The sequence below is a fragment of the Pteropus medius genome, unplaced genomic scaffold (assembly GCF_902729225.1).
Source record: "Pteropus medius unplaced genomic scaffold, Ma_sr-lr_union100, whole genome shotgun sequence".
Lineage (NCBI taxonomy): Eukaryota > Metazoa > Chordata > Mammalia > Chiroptera > Pteropodidae > Pteropus > Pteropus medius.
In genome coordinates, this window is record NW_024349803.1 from 19,751,893 (window position 1) to 19,775,656 (window position 23,764).

The 23,764-nt window shown below is 46.7% G+C and overlaps 1 protein-coding gene and 1 pseudogene across 4 annotated transcripts; one reads left to right on the top strand and one right to left on the bottom strand.

The window, feature by feature from the left end:
* Window positions 1-500: 500 nt before the first annotated feature.
* CDC25A (cell division cycle 25A) lies at window positions 501-20,387 on the bottom strand. Of its 4 annotated transcripts, none has more exons than XM_039837628.1 (15): window positions 19,745-20,387; window positions 18,691-18,764; window positions 17,891-17,933; window positions 17,359-17,395; window positions 16,800-16,898; window positions 14,884-15,003; window positions 12,307-12,441; window positions 11,739-11,813; window positions 10,640-10,813; window positions 7,395-7,493; window positions 5,635-5,697; window positions 5,441-5,539; window positions 4,735-4,865; window positions 2,614-2,725; window positions 501-2,376 (listed from the first exon to the last, which is right to left on the bottom strand). In XM_039837628.1, the coding sequence occupies exons 1-15, from the start codon at window positions 19,912-19,914 to the stop codon at window positions 2,236-2,238; spliced, it is 1,572 nt and encodes a 523-aa protein (XP_039693562.1). In that variant the 5' UTR covers window positions 19,915-20,387; the 3' UTR covers window positions 501-2,235. The 4 variants fall into 4 exon arrangements, with proteins under 4 accessions (XP_039693562.1, XP_039693561.1, XP_039693564.1 ...); XM_039837627.1 differs by having other exon boundaries at window positions 16,800-16,901; window positions 19,745-20,386; XM_039837630.1 differs by lacking the exon at window positions 14,884-15,003.
* On the top strand, window positions 6,006-6,124 carry LOC120582562 (uncharacterized; annotated as a pseudogene).
* Window positions 20,388-23,764: the final 3,377 nt, after the last annotated feature.

Below are 23,764 nucleotides of genomic sequence, written 5' to 3' on the forward strand. Positions count from 1 at the left end.
AAAAAATATATATAAAGACACAAGTTATTTTCTATCCCAGGTGCCACTCTATTTTGTGATAGACTTTTGCTCCAGCGTTCATCCGTTTTGGCAATAACCCCCAGCTTCACACTTCCAAGTTTCCTTGGCTGTGTGGGCCCATGACTTACCGACAGCTGTCCTATCTTTCTGTAGTATCCTCTGGCTCCTTGGGAACACAATCTAAACTCTTATCTCCTCTGGCCAGTTGCTTAATCCATATGCATGAACAGATTGTGAGGGAATGTCAGTGGTTGAGGCAAGTTTTTGCTGTCCCTGTTTCATCATGCAAATCAATCTGAATGTAAGTTTGTGATAACTGGAAATCAGAGCAATAACTAGAAGTCATTCCAGCCACCCCTGAGGCCTTTGGCCTCTTGAGGCCGGTGGCTGCTCCAGCCACTGGTTTTAGTCAAGCATGGTCCCACAACCTTAAAGGGAAACACAATTCTCATTGAATCTATCAAGAATTAGGCGGAGCATGGGTTCAAGATTGTTTTTATTTTCAAAGCCTGCAACAGTTGGTTAGCAATGCTAGTTAAACTGGTATAATCTGAAGGCCATTCCACCTCCCTTTTCAGGCCCAACAAACAGAATTCCTGCAAACAAGATTAGAGACCAACTGAGATGAGTCTCACTGTGTGGGAATGGTCTTCTCCCTCTCCCCTCCTGTTCCCTATTCCCCACATACTTTTTCTAACAAGATTGTTTTATAGCCAAATGCAACTCAAACCCATTAACACAGCAACCAGTCATCTCCAGTATCACTGGTTCCCTCCCCATCCCCAGAATAGGAAGCCGAGGCAAGAGGGGAAACTGACTCTTGTGTATAAGACAAACTTGGCTTCCACTCCCCAAAATGGAGCAAAGATGGCGAGGAGGCCGGTGCCTGAAGGTGGGGATGAGCGGGAACCAAACAGGCTTGTCCAGAGTCAATCAAGTCAGCCCCAGCTCCTTGAGTGGGAGGTGTTCCTTTGAGACCCCTACTTCCATGGGGTTAGGTGAGGAGGCAACTGGTGATGCTCCATCACTCCCTGTCCCTCAAATCAAAACATGATAAACTCAGTTTTACCTTCAAAATCCACCACACTGCCTCCTGAGAAACACATTCCACAGTCCTCTATGCCGGTGCCCGCCCCCTTGATGCCCAGGGCTCCTGGCCCTTCTCCCCAGCCTTGGATGGGCCAGCCAACACTGATTTGATACTCTTTGACTCATAAAAAGACTATTTTTTTTTGGAAATTAAGTTATCAAAGAGTAGCAGAGTAATAGAAGGAAGATACTCAGTGTGTACTCCCCTCCCCCATCCCACAGAGCCCACCCATCCCTGCCCCCCCATTCTGGGATACCTACACTACCACAGCCCAACACTGACCTGGGGGTGGCCCCATGGAAGCTGCCAGAAGTGCTTTCCTGACTGTGACTCCTATACAAGCCAACATCACAGGGAATTGGGGTGAGGAAGAGCAGGGTCACCCCCCCAAATAGATTTCACCGGCCTTTGAGGTAGGTTTGGGAGGTTTAGCTTATGTCCTGGGGCCAAGGCCGAGTCCGGTGCCTGCTCCCACCAGTACCCCAGGCTGTGGCTTTAAACAGCAGAGCCTCCTGGGGTGTCAGAGCTCCCAGTTCTGTCCCACGACTTCACAGGTTCGCCTCTTCTCCCCACTCCCTTTTTAAATTAAAAGCAGAGGTAGTCCTTGGGATAAAACCCTATCTGGAGTGGCAGTATCATGACCCATCGCAGCAGTTAAATAAGTCTCCAGGAGTTAAAAAAGAAAAATAAAGTGATTGATGAGGTTGAATAAATTAAAGATATGGGTTATCCCACAAAGACCGTTTCCTTCCTGGGCTGTCTTTGGTATTTGGCCAGCAGCATTTCCCTTTGTGTTTCTTCTCTCCACGCCTAGTCTCCTGCCCCTCCCCTCATGAGGGGACAGTGCCCAATAAGGCCCCAGATGGTCCCTTCCAGCTGTGGGGAGAAGGAGCCAGAACGTCTTGACTTGGTGCTCAGAACTGTGCCGTGCCGTATGTGACAGCCTTGGCAGACTGTCCTGGTACAGGGACGGAAGAGGCGTAGCCAGCAGGATGCTATAGGCTCCAGCCCTGGGAGTGTGGCAGGTAGGTTTCAGGCAGGAAGCCCCAGGCCCTCTCCAAACGTCACCCAGCTGGCCCCTTTGCTCCAGTCTCTCTGCAGCGGCGGGGAGGGTCGCGCTGCGCTCAGAGCTTCTTCAGGCGGCTGTACATCTCCCTCTTGCTCTTCTCCCCGGCCCAGGTCCGGCTCTTCGTGCGGAACTTCTTCAGATCTTCTTTAAAGTCCTCGTGGTGCATGGGCCGGTAGCTGGGGGGCTCACAGTGAGACTGGGGGACAAGGGCAAGTGAGGTCAGGGTGCCTCTGCTCACTCCTGTTCCTGCTCCCCGCCCCTGCCCGGGGCTTCGAGGCTGGGAGCGGCAACACAGACCCAGTCGGCAGCTCCTGGGGCCCCTCTTGCGCAGGGCAAATCCCCGGACCCCCGGCAAAAACAGTCACAGCCACCAGGCAGATCCAGCTGGCCAACCCAGGCCAGGGGTGGTCATGCTCTCCAGAGCCCCTCTTACCTGGCATTTCAGGAAGAACTCCTTGTATCCGCCCTTCAAGACATACAGCTCAGGGTAGTGGAGTTTGGGGTACTCGTTACCAAGCCGATCCCTCTCCCTCACGTAGCGGCACCTGTAAAAGAGGCCACAGTGAGGTGAGCCCTGTGCGGACACGCGGGGAGAGTGGCCGGAGGACGCCCTGCACGGGCCTTCCCAGCTCAATCCTGGGAACAGCAGCACGGCCTGGCGAGGTCCTGGCCACGTGCGGCCTTTAAAAAGTGTCATTGCGTTGTAATGGAAGGCAGATGGTCTCTTCTCCAAATTTCCTTTTCCAGGTTAAACAGCCCTAGCATCTGACCCTTGGGTTCAGCGTCCTCCCGGCCACCGCCTGCATTTCATCTGTGGTGACGGCCTCGAACAGCTTCCCACTCATTCTCTACCACCTTCCTAGCCCTCTCTCCCTCGCTCCCCGTCAGAGGGGGCTCCTCCTTCCTGTGGCTTCTCCACAGGCCGAGCACGTTCCTGCCTAGGGCACCTACTTGCAGCATATGCCTGGGATGAATATTGAATGTTCTTCCTTGATGTCCTCACCTGTTTGGTGGCTCCTTACTGCCCAATCCTGGGTACAAGAGCCAAAGGCCTCAAAGGGGCCTATACCTTGTCACCCCCACTCCCTGTACTCTCCCCTCACGCTCCGCTCCAGGCACTGCGTTCTCCCCTTGCTGCTCCTCCAACCTGCCAGGCAGCTCTCGCTTCCGGTCATATTTTTCTCAGAAGCATCTTCTAACACATTGCACACTACACATCTGGCCTGTGTGCAATGTGTTAGAAGATGCTTCTGGCCTGCCGCCTGCCTATTCTGAAACGTACGCTCCTTGAAGGCAGGGGTCTCAGTCTGTTTTGTCCACTGCCATTCTCCCTGGTACCTGGAACACTGTCTGGCACGTGAGCAGCGACAGGAATACCTGCAGAGGGAATAATTCCACTCACGAATGGACGTGAGGTCTTGCTCAAACCCCATCCCTTTGTGTGACTGTGGTTTTGTATTAATGCAAGGCAAAGTCCTCGTCCTTAGGAGACGGATGCTGAAGGACTTGGGGAGACACGCGCCAAGTTCCTGTTGTAGCTGTTCGTGTGAATGTGATAAAATATCGGCAATCGAAATAAAACGAAGCACGTGCAGGGATAACCTCTTTTCGAGCTTTGAAATGGTTCAAAATAAAAAGGTAGTACAAGAACATGGCCCCGGGGCCTCTCTTGGACCATCCCAGCTGAAGCTGTTCTCCTCCCTGCCACCGCTCTAACCATCTGCCAGTACTTGTCACAATCGCTCTAACCATCTGCCAGTACTTGTCACAATCGTCTGATGTCACCCTCCTGGGACATCCGTCGGTCCTGCTCACTGCTGTACGTTTATTAGGCCGATAGCACCTGACACATTCCAGGCTTGCGGTCCTTTCTGAAAGGACATGGATGATAGCTGGACAGCTGTCTGCCCCTTCCTCTAGCTTTTCAATATCATCAGTCACTTCTGATCATATTTTTCAGCGCCAGTCCCGTGACATCATTAGTGAGAATGTGGAAGATGCTGTTCGAGCATCAGAATATTACTTTAAATCTTCGCTTTTCTGGCATCTGCAGATAGAGCAACCACACTGTACCTGAAGGATGTCACCTGAGAACTGTAGCCCCACAGGTAGAACTAAGGACAGTTGGGGGAAAGTGGAAGAGTCATAGTTTAAGTCAATATAAAGGAAGGTTAAATAGTGAGCCATACCCGACAGCAGGACTAACTCAGGAGTGGGGGAGGTGACACAGAGGCCAGATCTCCAGAGGATACTGCACAGGCAATGCTAGCACCACAGACAGGCTGGACTGGAGAAGCCCGCAAGCCCTTCACAACCGAAACCATTAGGTCAAAGCCTATAAACCACGCTCAAGCTGTTTATGACATTAAGTGACTGCTAAGTAGAGAAGAATCTGAGAGAATGTGTTACATGCAAATTTATACTTTCACAAAAGTGTGCATTCACATGCCACATGTGTAAACTAAGGCACGGAAATGATGGACAACAGGGGGCTCCGAAGGCGTGCCACACGCCACCACGCCCCACAGATACACCCGTTCTGTGTAGCACTCACATGCGAGGGCCTCGCTCTGAAGAAAACTCGCAGTGGAACACCACGATGACGCGCTTGCCGTCGGTAGGTACGATGGGCTTCTTGAGTAAGAAGTCTTCGACCTCCTCTTCCATGTGCAAGTTCACCGCGCCCTGCGAAGGCACCGGAGACCCTTGGCACCCGCCCATCTCGCACCTGCAGTGATAATTCTGAGAGGGATCTTTAAAGGGGCACCTCAAATTCTGTTATGACTGCATATTCTCAGTGCTATTTGTGAATCTGGGAAGTCTGAAAAGCCAGGAGACAACGGCAAACACTATGCTGTATTTAATGTAACTTCTTGCCATATTCCAACACTATTTTATTGGTTAAAGATCGAAATGCATAGGCAGCTACATTCTTCCCGGGAACACCCCTCCCCACCAGGCAGAGCCCTGGCGTGTTCAGGCCTGGCTTAGGAATTGGTGGGCACCGCCTAGAAACCTCCTTGCTGACGATGGCGTGAGGGCCCGGAGAGGGAGCGCCGGCTGCACGACACGGTCGAGTCCCGCAGGCCAGGGAACAAGCGCACCAGGCGTCACCGTTCCCACAGGGGTCTCTTAATTCTCATAACCGGCGTTTGAACAAAGAAGCGGCCAGGTGTCACCACCCCCCATTTTAAGTCACAGATGCTGTCTAGGGCACCTTCTATGCCTCCCACGTTCGCGAGGCTCACCAGAACGCATACCTTGATGTGGCCTCCCTCGTATTCATACGGGTATCGGCAGTCGATGATAACGAACTCTTTAATGAGGTTGGCAAATTTGCCATTCAAAACAGATGCCATCTGTGGAGAGAAAGCCCAGGGGAATTGGCTTTGGCTGCCAGGAACAACTAGATTCAAATATTCCACGTGAGGTAGTTTCCAAAAGGGTGACTTACAATTTCTGGAGAGATGTATTTTAAATCCTGATGCTTTCCGGCAACTGTATGAAATAGATAACCCTTAAAAAGATATATAGAGACACTTAGCAAATCTGGAAGCCTATAAACGCAACATTTATACCACTTACCTGCCTGGTAAGAGGCAGCTTTAAAAAAACAACCTTGCCCTTAATATCGAGCATTTAATTTTTACACAAACAGATAAGGTCTATTCTCCCCCATTCCAGCCGTTAAAGCTGAACAGCTTCTCCAAGGTTAGTGAGCTAGCCTGCCAGAATATGGAAAACTCGGGTAATTCGCTTTCCTCTGCTTTTGTCAGTCCTCAACTCGGCAGCCAGACTGTGAAGAGCCGTGAAAAACTCAGTGAAGTCTACGACCATGTCACCCTGAACAAGCCCGATCCTGTCTGCTCTCAGAAGTTAAGCAGGGTCGGGACTGGTTAGTACTTGGATGGGAGACCACCTAGGAAGATCAGGTGCTGTAGGCTAAAAAATAAAAAAATAAGGGATTGTAAGCTGACAAGGTCCTTGCGATCTGTGAAGTCAACCAAGGGTTGCTTCGCCTAAAAAATAAATAAATAAAACTCAGTGGAAAATCCACTTCGCTCATTTACTGAGCACCTACTGTGCCCAGCGTGGTATTAGGCACTGGAGATGGAAAAAAAGAGACCCGGCCTGGCCTTGAGGGGGAAGACGGAACATCAGCAATGACTCGTTAGGGCAAGTGCCCGGGTCAAGGGCTCACCCACTCCCATGGCCATGTGCAGGGTCATTATGACAAATGTATGGGCTTTGATTCAAATGGAAGGGTCCACAAGAGAGGACACACTTGGGTCTTTGCTTGCTCCTTCCTTTGGACTAGAATTATCCCATTTTTAACCTTATTCTTCCCTGTTCCTTCAAAACCCCCGCCCTACTGGCTGAAATATCATAGGCCCAGATCCCATCCGCTGAGATGACACCCTTTCTTTTTCCTGGCCTACTTACACTGTACTGACATCTACTCCAATCTGCCGTGGCTACACATGGTTCCTGTCTACGTGGTTAGACAGGTCTCACTGAACATGCGTTAAAGTTTTTGAGGGAAGGAATTGGGTCTCATTTTGGAATCTTTGCCTAACGTAATAAGCACTAAAATAAACGTTAATTAAATTAATGAATAAAAGATTGGTCTGGTAGCCCTTCACGTCATATGTGGCTAGAGGAGCTGCTACTGTCACATTCCCTATCCCACCCTCACAGGTCACAACAGCTCACAGGTGGCCAACTCCTTCCTGTAGGAAATCCCTGTCAGGCCATCAGCAGATCTTCCTTTGGACCCCCCTGGAGGCCTTTTCCCTCAAAGGCCATGCTTCTTTGGACAACAGAGAAATTCAGTCTCAACCCTGGACCTTTTAAGATAACCTTGTGATACTCTTGTAGTGAGCTTATAGGTCTATTTATGCTTTTCTGCAATACTATTTTTTATGATCAGAAACACAGTTCCCAGAAAGCCTGGCCTTTGGGCTAGAGTCAAGGGGGCTGGTGAGTGGCTTCGTTCTTATTAAAACCTCTGATTAGCAACAGGAAGGTCTACAGTCCCACAGAGACTAAGATACATCTGATTATGAGTTTGTTTCCTTATCTTTAAAATTTTCAAACTATGTCCCCTTTGGGGCAGCCCAGGAGCCACCTCAGGGACGGGGAAAGGCTGGGAGCTCTAGGTAACCCGCCAACCCTGCCTCACATAGCCAAAGGTTTGCATCTGCTTGCGATTACCTTGGAGAAGTCTCCTATAAGGTCCCTTGGGTCATTATCCAAAATGTTCTCGATGGTCCCTTTTGTGGACGACACCAGGGATAAAGACTGATGGAGAATCTGTAGCAAATCAAAGGTGGAAACTGAGGCTAGGACTGAACAGGACTTTTAAAAACATTCACCTGGAACGTGTCACGAAAAGATTAAAATGTTTATGCCTATGTTTAACAAATAAAGACTTTTTATATTTTATTGACTTTAGAGAAAACAATGGGTTACTGACTAGGTCTACTATTATTTCATTGTCTAATTGAATTGCTCTGAAACTAATTTTTCCTTTTTTTTTTTTTTTTAAAGAAGATTAAAAGTAAGGCAAAGTCTAAAAATGTATTTCTTAGCTCTATTCACTGAGAAGCTCTAGGCGTGCCACGGGCGCCCCTGAAGGGCTGTGTGGTCTCTACATACTATTTTCTGCTAAAATCAGGGCTTTTTGAAGTGACTGACTCCAGGCTGGGACAAGGAAGCTATCAGACCTCTAAGTGCATGTCAAAAGGGCTTATCATGGGAGATAAGAATTTCTTAAGCTCTAAACAAATAAAGATTGATAAATTGAAATACAAGAAAATCTGTTTACCAGAAGAACAATATCAAGTAAAAGAAAAGGCAAGGCTGAGTGGGGAGATATCGATCCAGCCAATAAAACATTTCATTTCTGAATATATACAGTACTCCCACAAAATAGACAACTCAACAGAAAAATGGGCAATCAACTTTGACAAGCAATAGAGGAAAATCTAGGACCAAGAAAGACTATCAGGAAAATTCAAATGAAAACCCCAGACAGCATACACTCACCAGAATGGTTAAAATTAAAGGGACGGACAACCCCAAACACCGGGAAAGAAGTGGAAGAAATGGAACTCTTGTACACTGTTGAGCATAACCGCTCTGGAAAACTATTCAGTGTGTACTACCACCGAAGTGACTAGCCTAGTACCAGCATTTCTCCGAGAAATGAAAGTGTACACTTACAAAAAAGGGGGTAAAAAAGAGAATGTTTTTAGCACAGACCTTATTGGATTCAGATCTGAACAAGAAAAAGGCATTTAGGAGACAGTTGGAGATATTAAGAAAATAAAAAGGAAAACCCCAAGTCTGACAAAAGGAAATGACTCTTCTTAAATATTGATATACAAACAGGAAGCTTTCTGAAAGGCAATTTGTTGACATGTACACAATGCGAAGGTTCACAAACATTCCTGCCCTTTAATCTTGAATTGCGCTTTTAATTGGAAAAAAATGAAATGTTCATAAAGTATTTGGTACCTACAACAGATGATAAAATATAAGGCACCAGGCCTAGATGTTTTCATGGCTATGCTCTAGCTAATCTTTTAAGACAACTGATATTTACTCAAACTTTTTCATGCTAAAGAAAATAAGGGCAGTTTCTCAGTTTCTTTTATAATGCTTAATACTAAAATCGGATATAAGGACAGTATAATGAAGGAAAAACATGTACAAACAAAAGCACTTCTAAGTAAACTAAATATGACACTTCAGGAAACTGGGCTAGTTTTAAAATCAGGAAATCTATGAATAGGTCAAAATATATATAAACAAGTTAACAAAAACAGAGTAACCACAGCTGAGATGTAATAATGTTTTGCAGGCTTCAGTTCATAGAATAAACAGAGTAGGCAATGCAGAGGAGCAGAGGACTTAGGTCCAGAGAACCACGACTAAACTTTAAAGACAGGTCACTCATCCAAAGAAATGTTTAATGGTCAATAAGAAATAACGGAGACGCTGAATCTCCCCAGAGTCAAGAAACAGACATGAGTTACCACTTCCCACACATCAGAACAGCCAGATCTCCTAGGAAGGATACATTTGGTGCTGAGGAGGTTTTGAAGAAATGTATCATTTGTTTCTGGCAGGCATGTGCACCGCTGACTCCTTTTAGAGAACAGAATGAATGCACATAACATATTTACCGAGCGACCCCACTCATTCCCCCAAAAATGAATATGCAAAGATGGTGACTATTGTAGCTATTTATAGTGTTAAAAATCTGGAAACAATCTAAATGTTAATTAACAGAAAAACAGCATATCCATAAGGCTTCTCATGCCGCTTTTAAAAAATAATTTACTTTTGTATACTGACCTACAGGGATGTTCATGATATATTAGTAGACAAAGTTCCAAAATAACATGAAAACAAACCATACAACTACTAGCAGTGCAATTAACTTGGGCAATCAGGCAGAATTAGATATACTGAAATTGACACCAAAGAGGATACATTTTTTTGTGAGTACAGGTAAAGCCTTTATAAGAATTAAACTTTTATTAGGCCACAAAAGGTCTGAATTAAATGAAGGAAATAAAGGAACTAAAATATCTAGAACTAAGTGACAAGGGAAAACACTATGAAGTCGCAAGACAAATCTAAAGTAGTGGGAAACTTAAAAATCTCAATAGATCAGGGGAAGATTAAAAACGAATGAGTTTAGCATTCGATTCATGAGGCGGGAGATGGCAACACAGCAAATTCAAAGAAATAAGCAGCCCTAAGAAAAGCCTGCTCTGCCAAGCCAGAGGACAAGACAAGGCAAAACTTTTTGACAACATAACACTCTGTTCCAGCCAACACTAAGGGGAAGACCGTGGTCTTACTCCATGCTCCATCAGCAAGGGGGGAGAGCTTAGGCTTCTAGCCTTGCCCAGCTGTAATTAAGTGCCCCAATCTCTACTCTACTGCAATAATGTCAGCACAGGTCTAGCAGAGAGCTCAAACTCTCGTTCCCGACCAGCAGTCCTGAGGCCTGCCTCCACCCTATGTATATCATGTGAAACGAGGCTCTAGCTGTGTTGGGGAACCTGATTTCCATCCCCACCTTCCCCGCGGCATCAGAGGATGCCTGCTAAAACAGAAGATTTACATAGACCAGAGTCTCATGATACCCCAAATACACAGATAAGATTGAAAAATCACTCATCACGCCAAGAACCAGGAAAATCTCAACTTGAACAGAAAAAACAATCAACAGAAGCCAACACCATGACACAGATGTTGGAACTGTCCACAAAGGATTGTAAAGTAGCCGTCATAAAAATGCACAAACAGGCAATTACAAACACACTTGAAACAAATGAAAAACAGAAAGCAAGTCTCGGCAAAGAAAAAGAACCCAATGGAAATTTCAGAACAGAAAAACACAGTTTCACTCTCTGGAGCAAAAAGGAATCTGCAAAACTAACCTCCTGGGGCTTCTCTGGACTAGCAGCGTCCTGTGGACTGGCCCGAGCCATGCTCTTCCTCCGCTTCGTGCTTCCAGGTGGCGACTCCTCTTGAGATCGTTCTGGTCTTTTCAACACTGACCGCGTGGTGGAGCTACCCGGGGAGGGGGAGTCAAACAGCTTGCAGCGATTACCCTGTGGGGAAAAAAAGAGCCAACTTTCGTTAAAACTTGCTTGCAGGGTTAGAGAATGGACCTAGGACTTCTTGGGATGGATTAAGACCCACCCTAAATGAGGAAACACACTGCCCATTCACCTAGTCCCATCAACTCTTGTAGGGCCCGGCACCTAGTAGATACTAAGTACCTGGTGCTCAATGCATATGTACTGAGCTGGCATTACATGGAGGTGAGGAAAACAATCGGTGCTCTCAAAAAGCTTCCTGTCTACACAGGGTTTTAAGAGTCAGGTAACTGTCACCTTCCAGGTGAGAACACATTTTTGGTTTCCTCTGCCCCTGTTATTACATGCACGTTGCTTTAACATCTCAACAGATTTTAAACACATGTGGTACCCTCCAACCTTCCATGCCTTAACTCATCTTTCTGGCTCAAAAACGAGTAGCTACAGTGGCCTCCTCTTAGCTCTGCTAAAGTCCTGTAATTCAAGACCGGTTGTTCTTTTTTCTGTATTTAAGAACAAGATCTCTTCAAAAGGAGCCTTTCTGTCCATAGTATCTATCACAGGTTTGAGTCTCCTTATTCTACTTGAGTATTCTCTGAATGTGTTCTAGTCTCTCCGTACCCTCCCAAATTTGGAAAGTAAAACATGATAATCCAACATGTTCTCTCCACCCCAACCAGAACAGGGCAGGGTTAGCATCTCCTCTTTTGGTTCTGGGCCCGGGGTTGTCCAGTCAGCCCCCGAGTTAGAGTGGCTGTGTCTGTGGCCCTGTCACCGACCAGTCAAGGCTCACAGACCCAAAGCCAGACTCTCAAATGAAACAATTTGATTCCTGCGGTGATGTGAGCAGAGGGTCGGTTTTCTGTTTAGTCTAGTCCACTCTGTCCCAGAGGCCCAGTTACTCTAGGCTCCCTCCAGGCACACTGGAACTACTTACAAGGTTCGTAGTTTTTCTCATGACCAGGGGAGCTGTCCAGAGGCTCGCCATGCAGGATGGGGTCTCTTCATCATTCTAAAGAAAGAAAAACGGTTACAAAGATTTAAACGCTTTAGGTGTGATTTTGCCTGAAGAACACCAGACAGGCCTGGACAGGAAGTATCTCATGTCTGCCCCTCTTCCCCACTCCCCAACATTTTAAGGTCCAAAGAGAAACACATTTTATCGTTCGGTTATCTGAACACAGCTAAAAGCACCCCCACCCCGTATGGGAGGAGGGATTCAGTCTCTTCAGTTTTAGGCCATGTGACTACCAGTCGACCAAAGTTTCACATCTCTTGCACAAAAATAGACAGTGAGCTCCTTTGGGGTAAGAAGGATTGTATCGGTGTCTTCTCTTGAAGTCCTCCACAGGATTTAAATGGGCTATAAAGTCTCAGCAAACAAACAAAATTATCAGCCAACTCAAGCCCTGGGGAATCACTGTACTTTCTCACATGACTTCTCTCGGGGTATCAGTGGAATGGATAAGAAAACACACACACACACACACACACACACACAGTACCTTCAAATTCTCTCCATCGAGAAGGTCCATGAAGCCATCATCCTCATCAGACAAAGTGGCAGTCACAGGTGACTGGGGCATAAAGAGAGGAATGAAATTTCCTGGTTCACGACTATCTCTTTCATTTGAGGAAAGCTGCAAGACAGAATTCATGGCTTGTTAATAAATGATCGGCTTTACTTTCTTTGGATGTGTCACTAGTTTTTATAAGGAAAACATACTATATTTGTTATAAGAAGTAAAATTTTAGCAGCTACTAATCAAAGGAATATGAATCTCAAGGCTATAAATGGTCTGATCTCCACACACAGTCCTGAGTCATGTCAGGCCAATTAGCCTTCACAAAGAACTCTTTCCAGAAGCAATTCACCTTACAGTGGCATCTGGGGGTAGCCTCTTGTGCAAGACAGGTTTGTTTTGTCAGAGGACAGATCAACATTAGGGTTGAGACAACATGATAATCTGCTGAAATGAGGAAGGGTAAGAAGATACAAGTCTCTAGGGAGACCAGAAAATGGCCTAGAGAATGCTTCTGTAGCTCCAGTTCTGACAGAGGGAAATAAAGGGGGTCCTGGTTCTAGAAAAGTCTATCCTAATTCTTTAGACTTGGATTTTAAATGACGGCTGCTCAGTTTTTAACTGAGGAATTACTGTGTGCCAGACACTATGCTATAATCTTCACACATCTAGTCCCATTCAAGTCTCACAACGCACTAAGGGCAATTTGTTCTTATTTAACAAATCAGAAAACCAGTGCTTAAGCACAGTTACCGAGATCACACAGCTCACCTGTCTGACTCCAAAACCTAGGCTTTTCTCCCCACTATGTTTTCCCTAGGAGACACCATTCCTGGAGTAAAACTGGGGGCATCTCATTAGGCAACCCTATCTTGATTTCTGCGGGGAACCACCATTATAGAACTAGTATACATTAAAAAGTTAAACCACTCATATATCTACTACCTAGAGATAAATACTGCCAATACAAACATTGCTGATACTTTATTTTTTCCACGTGCACTTTCAAAGCCGGGAAAAAAGTTCAGAGATATGTATATATATAAAAAGTTCAGAGTAACAAAGTGATCCCAACATAAGCCATACAAATATCCTTAAGATCCAAATCCCCTAGGACTATGGGTGCATTAAGAGGCCCTCAAGCCAGCCTCTTGGTTTTTCTGTGCGGATCACTCATCTAGGAATTCTCTCTGCCGCTGGCCTACTCTGGTTCAGACACTAGCTTTGCATCGCACCATAGAACAAGCTCTGGGCTGTCCCTGATCCTCCACAAGGCACCTGAGCACCCCCTGGGCATGCTGGCAGTTTTCCAGCCAGCAGAACCTAGGGGTAGGTAACTCTATCACAAGGCGACACCCTTCAAATGCGCACATCATGTTATAATATGAGGTTTTGTGACCTGGGTTCTCGGATCCCTAGAAGCAAATGTGCTATAGAAAATGACAGACTAATCTCTGGACTGGATTTAATTCTTTCTACACGAGTCCTACGCCAAGAAGCCATTATGAGGAAAGACAGATGGAGCTTGGAGATTAAAGCAAGGATACAAAAAAAAAAAAGCCCTGACATAATCAAAAGCCAAACTGATGAGATTAGCACTGGCTTTCTTTCGGTTTGCACCTAGGGATGACCAAGTGATCACAGGGAATGCTGGCTTCGAGCACACACGCACTCAACATATTTATTTGGGTACTCAGCTCTCAAAGGCTCACTGCGTACTTGAGAATCAGAAGGGTTTGTTAAATCCTGGTCTTCTATTTATCTGTGTCCTTTGGCAAATCACCCAACCTCCCTGACCACACCTTCCCAATCTGTAAAAAGGATAAGTCCGGCTACTTCTCAGGCTTACAAAGATTAAAGCCAAGAAAACATAAAAGTGTTCTGTGCAAATGCTAGACAGTGATGCTGGCTGAACCCACACCTTAGACCACAACTTTCCAGATGTAAGTTCCCAGGAAAACCTGGAAACCAAATGCAATTGTTTTGCTCAAGTTGGGCCTCTCCCGTCTATAGCTGTCAGATCACCAGTAGGAAAAACTTTGGGAGTAATGACAGTCTGCCTGGCAAATAAATAACCACAGGGCACATGGCCCCAAATACCTTCAAGTAGCCCAACTGGCAATGAGTTCATGGAAATCCACAAAAGTTCTTAATAAACCACCTTTGGAAGAAGCCAAGTGCTCTCTCCAAAAATCATTCTGGGAAGTACCTTTTAGCACTCAGATGCATTTGTGAAAGAGCAAGTTTTAAATAAGACACAGAATTCTACCATACGCTTAGGACAATGACCTGGGTCGCTCGCTGATCATTTTCCCGGAATTGACCAGGTCAAATATTCCTCACTAAAGCCCAATATTTCAAACATGCCATCTCACTCTCCTTCTGCCTGTGTGCTCTCCAGACACAGCAAAACACCAAAACTGTGACCACCTAGTTTCGAAAGACAAAGTCAAGGTAAAGACAGCAAGAGCTACTGCAGGGTCTTCAACTCCAGGTGAAAGAGGGTGCTTTTAATTCTCTCCCCATCAGGAACCTCCCTACGAACGCCAGAGCACATACCATCCGAGCCGGGGCAGAGTTCTGCCTCTGTGCGAAGAGATCTTTACCCTCCTCAAGTCCATGAGAATGCAGGCAGCCACGAGATGCAGGTCTTATTGGCTTCTTAAACTCAAAGGCTTCCTGCAAGACAGTAGAGTCGAGACATCGTCCACTGTCCACGGAAACCACCTAGAGGGCCTCAGCTACAGTTCAGGTGAGACAGCCAAGGGAGCGGGCATTGGTCACCTCCGTCACTGCCTCCAAACTAAGAGTTTACCCATTTCTAACTCCAGCACTGGACCTGTGTAGCTCAGAATTTCAAAGACTCTGTCAACAGCTAACTTCTAATGCAGCATTTTTTTCTCTCACCACTTTACTTTTCCTAACACATTTCTGCCAAGTACACAAAACACTGAGTTATAAGCTAAGTCAACAACTTTCTAAAATCTAAAAGTCATTTCAATATGACTCTGAGCAGGATCCACCACTTTTCACTCTAGATTTATGTCTGAAGGCTTTATATTTTCTACCTTATTCCTAGGAGAGAATTCATTTCCACTTAAAATTATTGTATCCCATACTCAAAGCCATGGGAAAAACACTACCGGTTTACTCAACATGGACAAACCTCACATAATGCTGAATGAAAGATCAGAAGTGATAGCATATGCACTGTATGATTCCATTTACTTAAAGTTTAAAAGTACTCATAATCCCCCTACCCTAAAATATCCATGTAAGAACTTGGTATTAAGTGCTCAGAGCAGTAACGGCTAATATCAAAGTATTTATGTGCCAACACAGTACTAAGTATATTCTACGTATTAGCCCATCAACCACCAACTACAACCAATCATCCTCATTTTACAGATGAAGAAACTAGGCCTTCTAGGTTACATGATTTCCTAAAGATCTGGCTTCCTAGCCAGACAGGACAACCCCAGAGTGAGAGCTCTCCAACCTATGCCATTTCCCCTCCAGAACGGAGCTCAGAGCAGGCAACCCTATGAGAAGCCAAGTTTGGGAAGGATGAGAGTGGGGACCAAGCTGGCATGGGTACAGCTCTGGACTGTTCTTTGGTAAAAAAGACTACACAGAGGTTGACACAGTCTTCCGAGCACTCAAGGCAGGAACTCATCTCTGTATTCTCCCTTGGAACATCTTGCAATTTGCCAGAGGAATCACTGGGAGAGTTCATGGAGGCGCCATACTAAGTCTGGAAGATTATAAGGCTTAGGAATTTTAGTAGGAAATGGAAAAGGGGAGAAAATATATATGCAAATATATATAAAAAGATTAGAATAGTTGAGCTAATTCATTTAACTATTTTGGATGCCTGCCCTGTGCAAGGCACTCTGCCAGCTATGAGAGAAAAGCCAGGCCAGGGTGTTCTTAGACTTTTGGGTGGACAACCACAGGCTCACCCTCAAAGCTACCATTTCAGTTACTCAAATTCCCTGGGACTTGTTGGCTCTGTTCTTTCAAATACTGTCAAGCAGCCTTTTCCTAAGCTTACAATTCAGCCCAAGGTCAGCACAAAGAAGAAAGGAAGGCCTGGGCAGACCCTTCCAGATAAATTATTCGTGAATATAATTACTCCTAAGAGCTACCATCTGTGCAGCTGCTACCTGCCAGGAATCATATGAAATCCTTTGTCTACGTTATCTCATTTAATTCCCACAACAGAGCTGCTAGATACTGCTGTTCCTATTTTACTGGAAAAAAAAAAAAAAAAGAACACCTAAAAAAGAGAAAAAAACTGGCCAAGGTCACACAGCTAGTAAGCAGCAGGATTCAAATCCAAGTTTCTCTGACTCCAAAGACCACCAAGACTTTGGTGAAAGTTTAGGCTCCCAGAAAGCAGCCTAGCCACTTCTCTGTAAGCCAATGACACTTGTGGGTTTTATCTCTGCCAGCTACATTAATGCCACACTCACGTTTTCCTTGTTCTCATCCTGGTCCATCAGCTGAAAGACATCATGGTCAAGAGAATCAGAATGGCTCCTCTTCAGAGCCGGGCTACACCCCAGGAGCTTCTGCTGTCAAAGTGAAGAAAGGAATTAGGGTACACACATGAAAATCCAATGGCAACTCAGTTCTCAAAAGAAAAAGAAATAGAGAGGGGCCTAGCAATTCACACAGTGCAGTAAGTGTGGCCAGTGTTCAACCTTGTCAGGACACAGGACATAAGTTCCCGCTATGTGGCTTTACACCTAACCCCACAAGGCCTATGGTCCCTAGCAGGGATTTAGGGCTGCCAACTCCCCCTACCAAACAACATTATTTGCATAAAAAGAACCCCTCCTGGTTTGATAAAACTCTGATAATTAGAGATGGTGGGAAAAACCCTCAGGAGGCAGTTATTGAATCTTTAGGAGTATGACTGCTTATGAGACTAAGGCAAAGCAGTCTTCATTGTCTACCTAAAGGTCTACTATCAAGGTCACACTGGTAGCTAAGGGGCAAATAAGAGGTATTAGTTCAAAATGAACTTACAGGTAGGCAATTTATTCTCCTCATGGGATTATCAAGGCTGCAACAAAATCAGAAGGTAAACAATGAGAATAAAGCAGATAAAGAGGTAGTCACATCGAAAGATGCATTGTGTCTCACCTATAGTTTGAAGGGTAGTCAAACATTCCCATTTTAGGCAAGATGGAAGAACAGCTTTTTGATGCTGTCCTGTTCTCACAAGCACTCCCAACGCTGGGCTTCACGGTGAAAACAACAAACCCAGGTGTTGTCTTAAAATACACACATTCTCTTAAGGCTATGACGTCAGAGGTTGGGGCAAGAGCTTGGGTGAGACTCAAATACAACACCAAATTACAGCTAAAATAAAGGAAAGAAAGTTCTGAAAGCTGCTGACACAATCTACTCATTCTCAAAAGGGACCAGACTGCTTATAGGATCCAGTTTTACAAGGGACCACTAAATCCAGAGCTCCAGTCCGGGGCATGATGAATTTCATTTAAAAAATTAAGAGTATTTTTCTAAGCACAAACATTTAAAAGCAGTGAATACATACTTTTCTTTACTATCCAAGGGCCCAGGAGAATCCAGACAGAAGCCTGTGAGAAATAAAAACATCTTTCACAAAATAATACACGAAACACCATTTTGTTATTAAAATAAGTAAGAATGCTAGTACTTTTTCTTTAAGCCAGTCAATAGACTTATGGCTTTGATGATATGCCAGAATTGAAGTCGAGTCTCTATGTGATTGTCAAAAACTTAATATCTGCACAAGTCTTAACATTTTCATGGTATATCTACTAACCCCCTTTTACTACTTGGCAAATACGATGAAGACAAACAGGATTTGAGAATAGAAACTGAATTAAACAGACTTGCTTGGTCATTTAGACAGAGGTTACCCAGTAACTTTCTGTGAGTTCTACCCATGGAAAGAATAGGGAATCCCAGTTTCCTGATATAGTTTTGATTTCAAATATTTTATCTTGTCAGATTATATGCATAATTTGGGGGTTTGGAAAATACAATTACGCCACATGACCAGCCAGTTTAAGTATTTATTGCCTTCCCCAAAGTAACGCCAAGAAAGGTGCTCATCTTACCAAAGGCAGTGAGGTGGAGGAGACTGCTTAGCACCACCCAGACCCACCAGTGCCTGCCTAGCATCCATCCACCTTTCCTCCCTGCTATCTAGATAACCGGACAGGAAGGTAGGTGTTCGCTCCTGACTCATGTGGTCCCTTGCCACATGCCACAAAAAGTTTCTGAGTGAAAGCACATGTTTCGGCCAATTCCAAATATCGCTCCCGACACAGCAGACACATGATAAACATGGAGGACTTAAAACAATACCTGAATCGGTTGACTCGGAGGAGCCCACTCTCTGCAGACTGTTGTTTCTCACCTCCAGTGACTGTTCATACTCGCTGAAACCAAGAGAAATAATTCTGTTTATAGGACATAACTAAAAGGTTACATACAGGAGACAGGCTGCCACCTATGATCGTTACTTCTAGACCACACTACAGAACACCTTGCCGCCACAACAGCCAGCTAGCACTTAAGTGTTAGAGATGAGAAGGGAGTGGGGTGGTAGGCACTGGCCTGGGTCGCATGATAGGATAGGATGACGGTGATGAATGTTGGAGTATTTCCTGAAATGGGAGCATGTGCTCTAGGTACAGTGCTAGCAGCAGGGATGAAAAATGAATAGGACAAGTTCCTGCTTTTCAGAGGCTGGAAAATCTACACCACATGTACTTACTTAGAAAACAGGATGTCCAAGATTGAAGGAAAAGCAGCTTCACCACAAACACTGTGGGATGCATTTTTTGCTATGAAGAGAAGTCCAGGGAGCTTTTGGGTATGGAAAGCTGGGTAAAAAGGCCTGGCCTGAGGAATGCATCGCGGTGGACATCACGAATGTGCACAGGGCGAGGGGCTGCGCTGATTTTGCACAAACCCCAGGAAAGAAAATGCCATGTCCCTTTGTTGAGAAGGAACAAAGCTCACAGGAAACTAGATCCTGCGAGGTGGTTCAGCGAAGGGTGGAAGCGAGCGCCTAGGAGGGCCCGCTCTGCCCCGTGGGGGTCGATCTCAAAGAACTTCCTGGGATAGAGACAGAAGAAGAGTACAGGGCAATCCGAAAGGGGTGGCGAAGGTGGGGAGCCCGGGACGCCCCCACCCCCTACCGGGCCTGGCTCGGGGCTGAGGGCAGCCCTGGAGAGTCCGAACGGCCTCTCCCGCCCAACATTCCGCCTGGGGGGGAGGGTGCACATGGCGAGCCCCCGCCAGGCGGGGCCGCTCCCAAGCGGCGGAGAGGTCTGGCCCTTCTCGCGGCCTGATCACCCCGAAAGTGGTCTGGGAGGTCAGCGGCCTGCGGCACCGCTCGTCTACCCCTCCTCACCTGCCCAGCCCCTGCAGTTGATCCATGGTGACCGTCAGGTTGGTGACAGGCGACAGGCCCCCGGCGGCTGGCGCGCCGAACAGCGCCTTCACGACGGGCTGTGGCGCAGGAGAGGGGCTGCAGGCGAAGAGCAGGCGGCGGCGGTGCGAGGGCTCCGGGCCCAGTTCCATGGCTGCGCCCGGCCTCCCTGGGCTCCCGCTCTCTCCGCCTCCGCCTCCGCCGCGCCCGCCCCGCCCCGCCGGCACTGGCCTCGGCCGCGCGCCCCGCCGCCGGCGCCCGCGGGTCAAACACAAACACGACCCCGCGGTTCAGGGACGCGGCGGCCGCGGGCAAGCGGCGCGGACGGGCGGGTGTCTGGACCCGGCAGGCGCCAGCCACACGCACGGGTGCTTCCCCCTCACCCCGCGAGGCCGGCGGGCGGGCGGGCGCCGGCAACCTGAAGATTAAATCCAAACAAACGCAGCGGGTCGGAGAGAGCGGCCAGAGCAGGGAGGCAACGGCCCCGGCTCACGCTCTCTTCGCTTTTTCGCACCCCTTTGCCCAGCCCGGGGTCTCGAAGACCAAACCGATTCTCGCCTCCCTCCCGGGCGGGCTGTCGCTGCCGAGAAGACCTTTCGCGGTAATAGCTGCTCACTGGGGACGGCCGCTGCCCCGCCCCCCTTTCCTAGTTGGCGCCAAACGGAACCCACCAATCACTAAGCAACTTGTCCTCCTCGCTCCCGAATGGCAGGTAGGCTGGACCAATAAGACGGGAAGAAGGAAGCAGCTCGTGGGACTCTGCGAGGTCACCCGCTCTCAGAAGGGGGCGGGGCCGAGGGAGACCGGAGCCGGTCCAAAGGAGAGGGGGCTCAGAGGTCAATGAAAACTCCCAGCAGGACCTGCGAAACGCCGGTCGAGACCGAAAGGCGGCTCTTACCCGTTGCATGCTGGGGAGCGTAGTTCCCGCCCCGCGTGGCAGCCCAGCCCCTCCCACCCACGTTGGGCTGCGGCTGCATGGCCCCCACCTCACCCCGCCCCCGCCCGGCGTCCCAGACGCTGAGTAGATGTGGAGAAGGCCTTCCAGCCGCTAGAGTCCAGGCCGAGACCAGCCTTGGCTCGACCTATAACCGTGCAGTCCTGTGAGCCCCTCTCTTCCGCCACGGGCCTCCACCCCCCCAATTTTATAATGAGGGAGAACCGAATGACTCGAGGACTGGGCACTGTACCCCACCCCCACCCCCACACACACCAGGGCCCAATTCTGGAGGTCGTCAAACTGCTGGCCACGAACTATTGACCACACAAGACTTGAACCCTACAATACCGCCTGCCGGCAAAGCTCAGCATTCACTGCTTACCTCCATTTTAGCTCTTACTATATTTTCTGAGAATCATTTCCTTCTCTTCCACCCTTTCTTACCTGAGTGGGCGCTCTTAGATTACAATACCATAAATTAAATAATAGCTAACGCTTATATAGCGTTTATGTGCCAGACGCTGCTCCAAAGTGCTTTATCTGTATTCATTCATTCATTCCTTACAACAACGCTATGAGAGAGGAATTATCCCCATTTTAGAGATGACCATATTTACTTTCATATGTCCTACACCGGTGACTGTTCCTAGAATGACCGATTTTATAAGAGGGGCATAGGTACAGCTGCAAGTGGACTGTCTGCAGACAGCATGTGTAGAGCAAACACTCTGCTTATTTAGATTGTGTATTTATTTTAGGTGTCTGGTGATTATGCCCACTACCTCTGCTAGGGGCTACCATTAAATTCATTAAATTTAACGTTTCTTTGAAAAGCTGTTGCTTTTAAAAGTTTGTCTTATACAAATAATACCAAATAATTATACACCTAGAATATATATACTTACAGATAAGTATAATTTTTAAACTCATCGGTAATTCACCATCTTCAAAGAAAAAACTGTCATCATTTGAATTTTTTTGTATGTGCTTTGTAAATCAGTATTTGTTTCACGGTCAGATAAAGAAATAGAAAAAGAATGCCTGAGCAGACATTCCTTGAATGGGATCTGCAGAGTGGTTTGACACACTGAAGCATTTACACCAGCAGGTCCAAATATTGGAATAAAAAGTTGGTGTCAGAAATATCAGAGAACCATTGACTGTTTTCCTTTTTCAAGGCTGAAGTGTTGAGTGTGATTTTTATTGTTTGGGGCCATCTTCCATTGTGAAATGGAGCATAACTTAACCACATTTCCACCACCCCCCTCACATAGGCTTGCTCTTTAAAGTCCTGGAGCAGCGCTAGGGGAAGGTAAGAGCCTCGCACTGCGAATTGGGAGGTCTGAGTTCTAATTTGATTCTGCTTTGGGGCAAGTCAGTTTTTGCTTATTCATTCATTCAGTCCCTACTGAGCGCCTACCAATTTGCTAGATCCGAATAGGCAAGGTCAATGTTTCCTTGGAGAATGCTGGAACAGTCTCCATACCCACTTTACTCGGCTAACACCCACCCTCTCCAGGAAAGCTCTACCCTCAGATACCCTGACTGATACATTCCCTTGTTCTTATTCGCCCCGCAGGAGCCACAGGTTTACTTTTGTTTCTGTGATTATTTAATCAAGGCGAGTCCACTCAAATGACTATCAACTCAGAAGAGTAGGAACCCTGCCTTTCCTTTTCTTTACATGGAGGAGCCCCCAAGTTCCTGGTTTGGGGGGACCCCTCCGTACATATAGATTGAATACACACTGCAAAGAAAAAGTGTGAATGCTTCGAAAGTGTTTAAGAGGGTGATATGATCTGGTCTGGACGGCAAGGAATCCCTGAGGAAGTGTCCAAAAAGATAAGCCCTCAGGACTAGGAAGAGGGTACTCTGGCACAGGGACAAAGGCTCTGAGTCTGGACACAGTCCCCCGTGTGTGGCAAAAAACAAGAAGAAGAGGAGGTTAGGGAGGGCCCAGACTGCAGGGCTCTGAAGATCTCATTCTGGAACTTGAACTTTATCTCCAATCAATGGGGAACCATGGAAAAGTTTACATTTACATTTTAAAAAGATAACCTAAAAAAAAAAAAAAAGAGATAATCCTAGCTTCGGAGTGCAGACAGTGGTTGAGCTGGGGACACCAGTTTGGAGGGAACCACAAAGTCCTACTGTGAGATGGTGGTGACTCGAACTGGGGAGTTGAAGCAGAGGGGAAAAGCAGGCCTCCCTGCGAGTGGTGAGAGGTGGACAGCTGTTTCTCAAATAGCTGGGCTCCTGGCCCTTCCCTGCCACTCCCCGGCCACCACTTAAAAACTTGGCTTTTAAATCTGCATTCTGTATCCCTGTGCCCTCTATATTTTCTTTGGAGAAAGAATTCCCCTTATTAACAACAAAAGCAAAAACCAACAAAAAAATTCCAAACATTTCCCATTAATTTATTAAACTTATTTTCTGTAAAAAAAAAAAATATTTTCTGAGTTAATGTTTACATGTGCCCACTTTCCTTTCAAAGCAATAACTGGCAGGCGGAAGACTAAAACCTTCAGCTCAGAACACCAGTTCCTTTACAGCGAGGCGGGGGTACTAGCTCTCCTGCTTTATCTGCTTCATCCCCCACAAGCACTCAAGCTCCAGCCATGACCACCCCTCCCCTCCAGAAGCCCCAGGGTATTTAAGCCTCTCAGCTGTCCCTCGGTCTGTGGTGCCCACCCCCACCCCATCCGCTATTTTAGGTACTTTCCTCCACTAAACCTCTAAAAAATTTCTCCCCACTCCTCCCGTTTTGTGTAGTTTAATAGTTGGCTCAACCTCCCATTTCTTGCATTCCTTCATTCGACCAATGTTTATTCATTGCTCACTGGGACAAACCCAGTGCTTGAAATCAAATCCCACAATTCCTACCCTCAGGGGCTCACATCTGCCAAATACTATCTCAAAACATTCCTTGTACTAAAGGAACCATCGTGGTGATAATTGCTGTGATAATTTGTGGAGGGTTGTTGGTGGCACCTGGAGGAGAGGGGGAGGTAGAGATGGGGAAGGCTCAAGGGGAGGGAGAGGGGGTACTTCCCAATGGAGAGTAA

Excerpts from the sequence above, each read along its gene's own strand:
- CDC25A (XM_039837627.1), bottom strand. The coding sequence starts at position 19,914 with ATGGAACTGGGCCCGGAGCCCTCGCACCGCCGCCGCCTGCTCTTCGCC. Across the intron at positions 10,814-11,738 it reads TGAGAAAAACTACGAACCTT|GGTAATCGCTGCAAGCTGTT; the intron begins GTAAGTAGTTCC and ends TTTTCCCCACAG. Across the intron at positions 4,866-5,440 it reads ACGAGGGAGGCCACATCAAG|GGCGCGGTGAACTTGCACAT; the intron begins GTATGCGTTCTG and ends GTGCCTTCGCAG.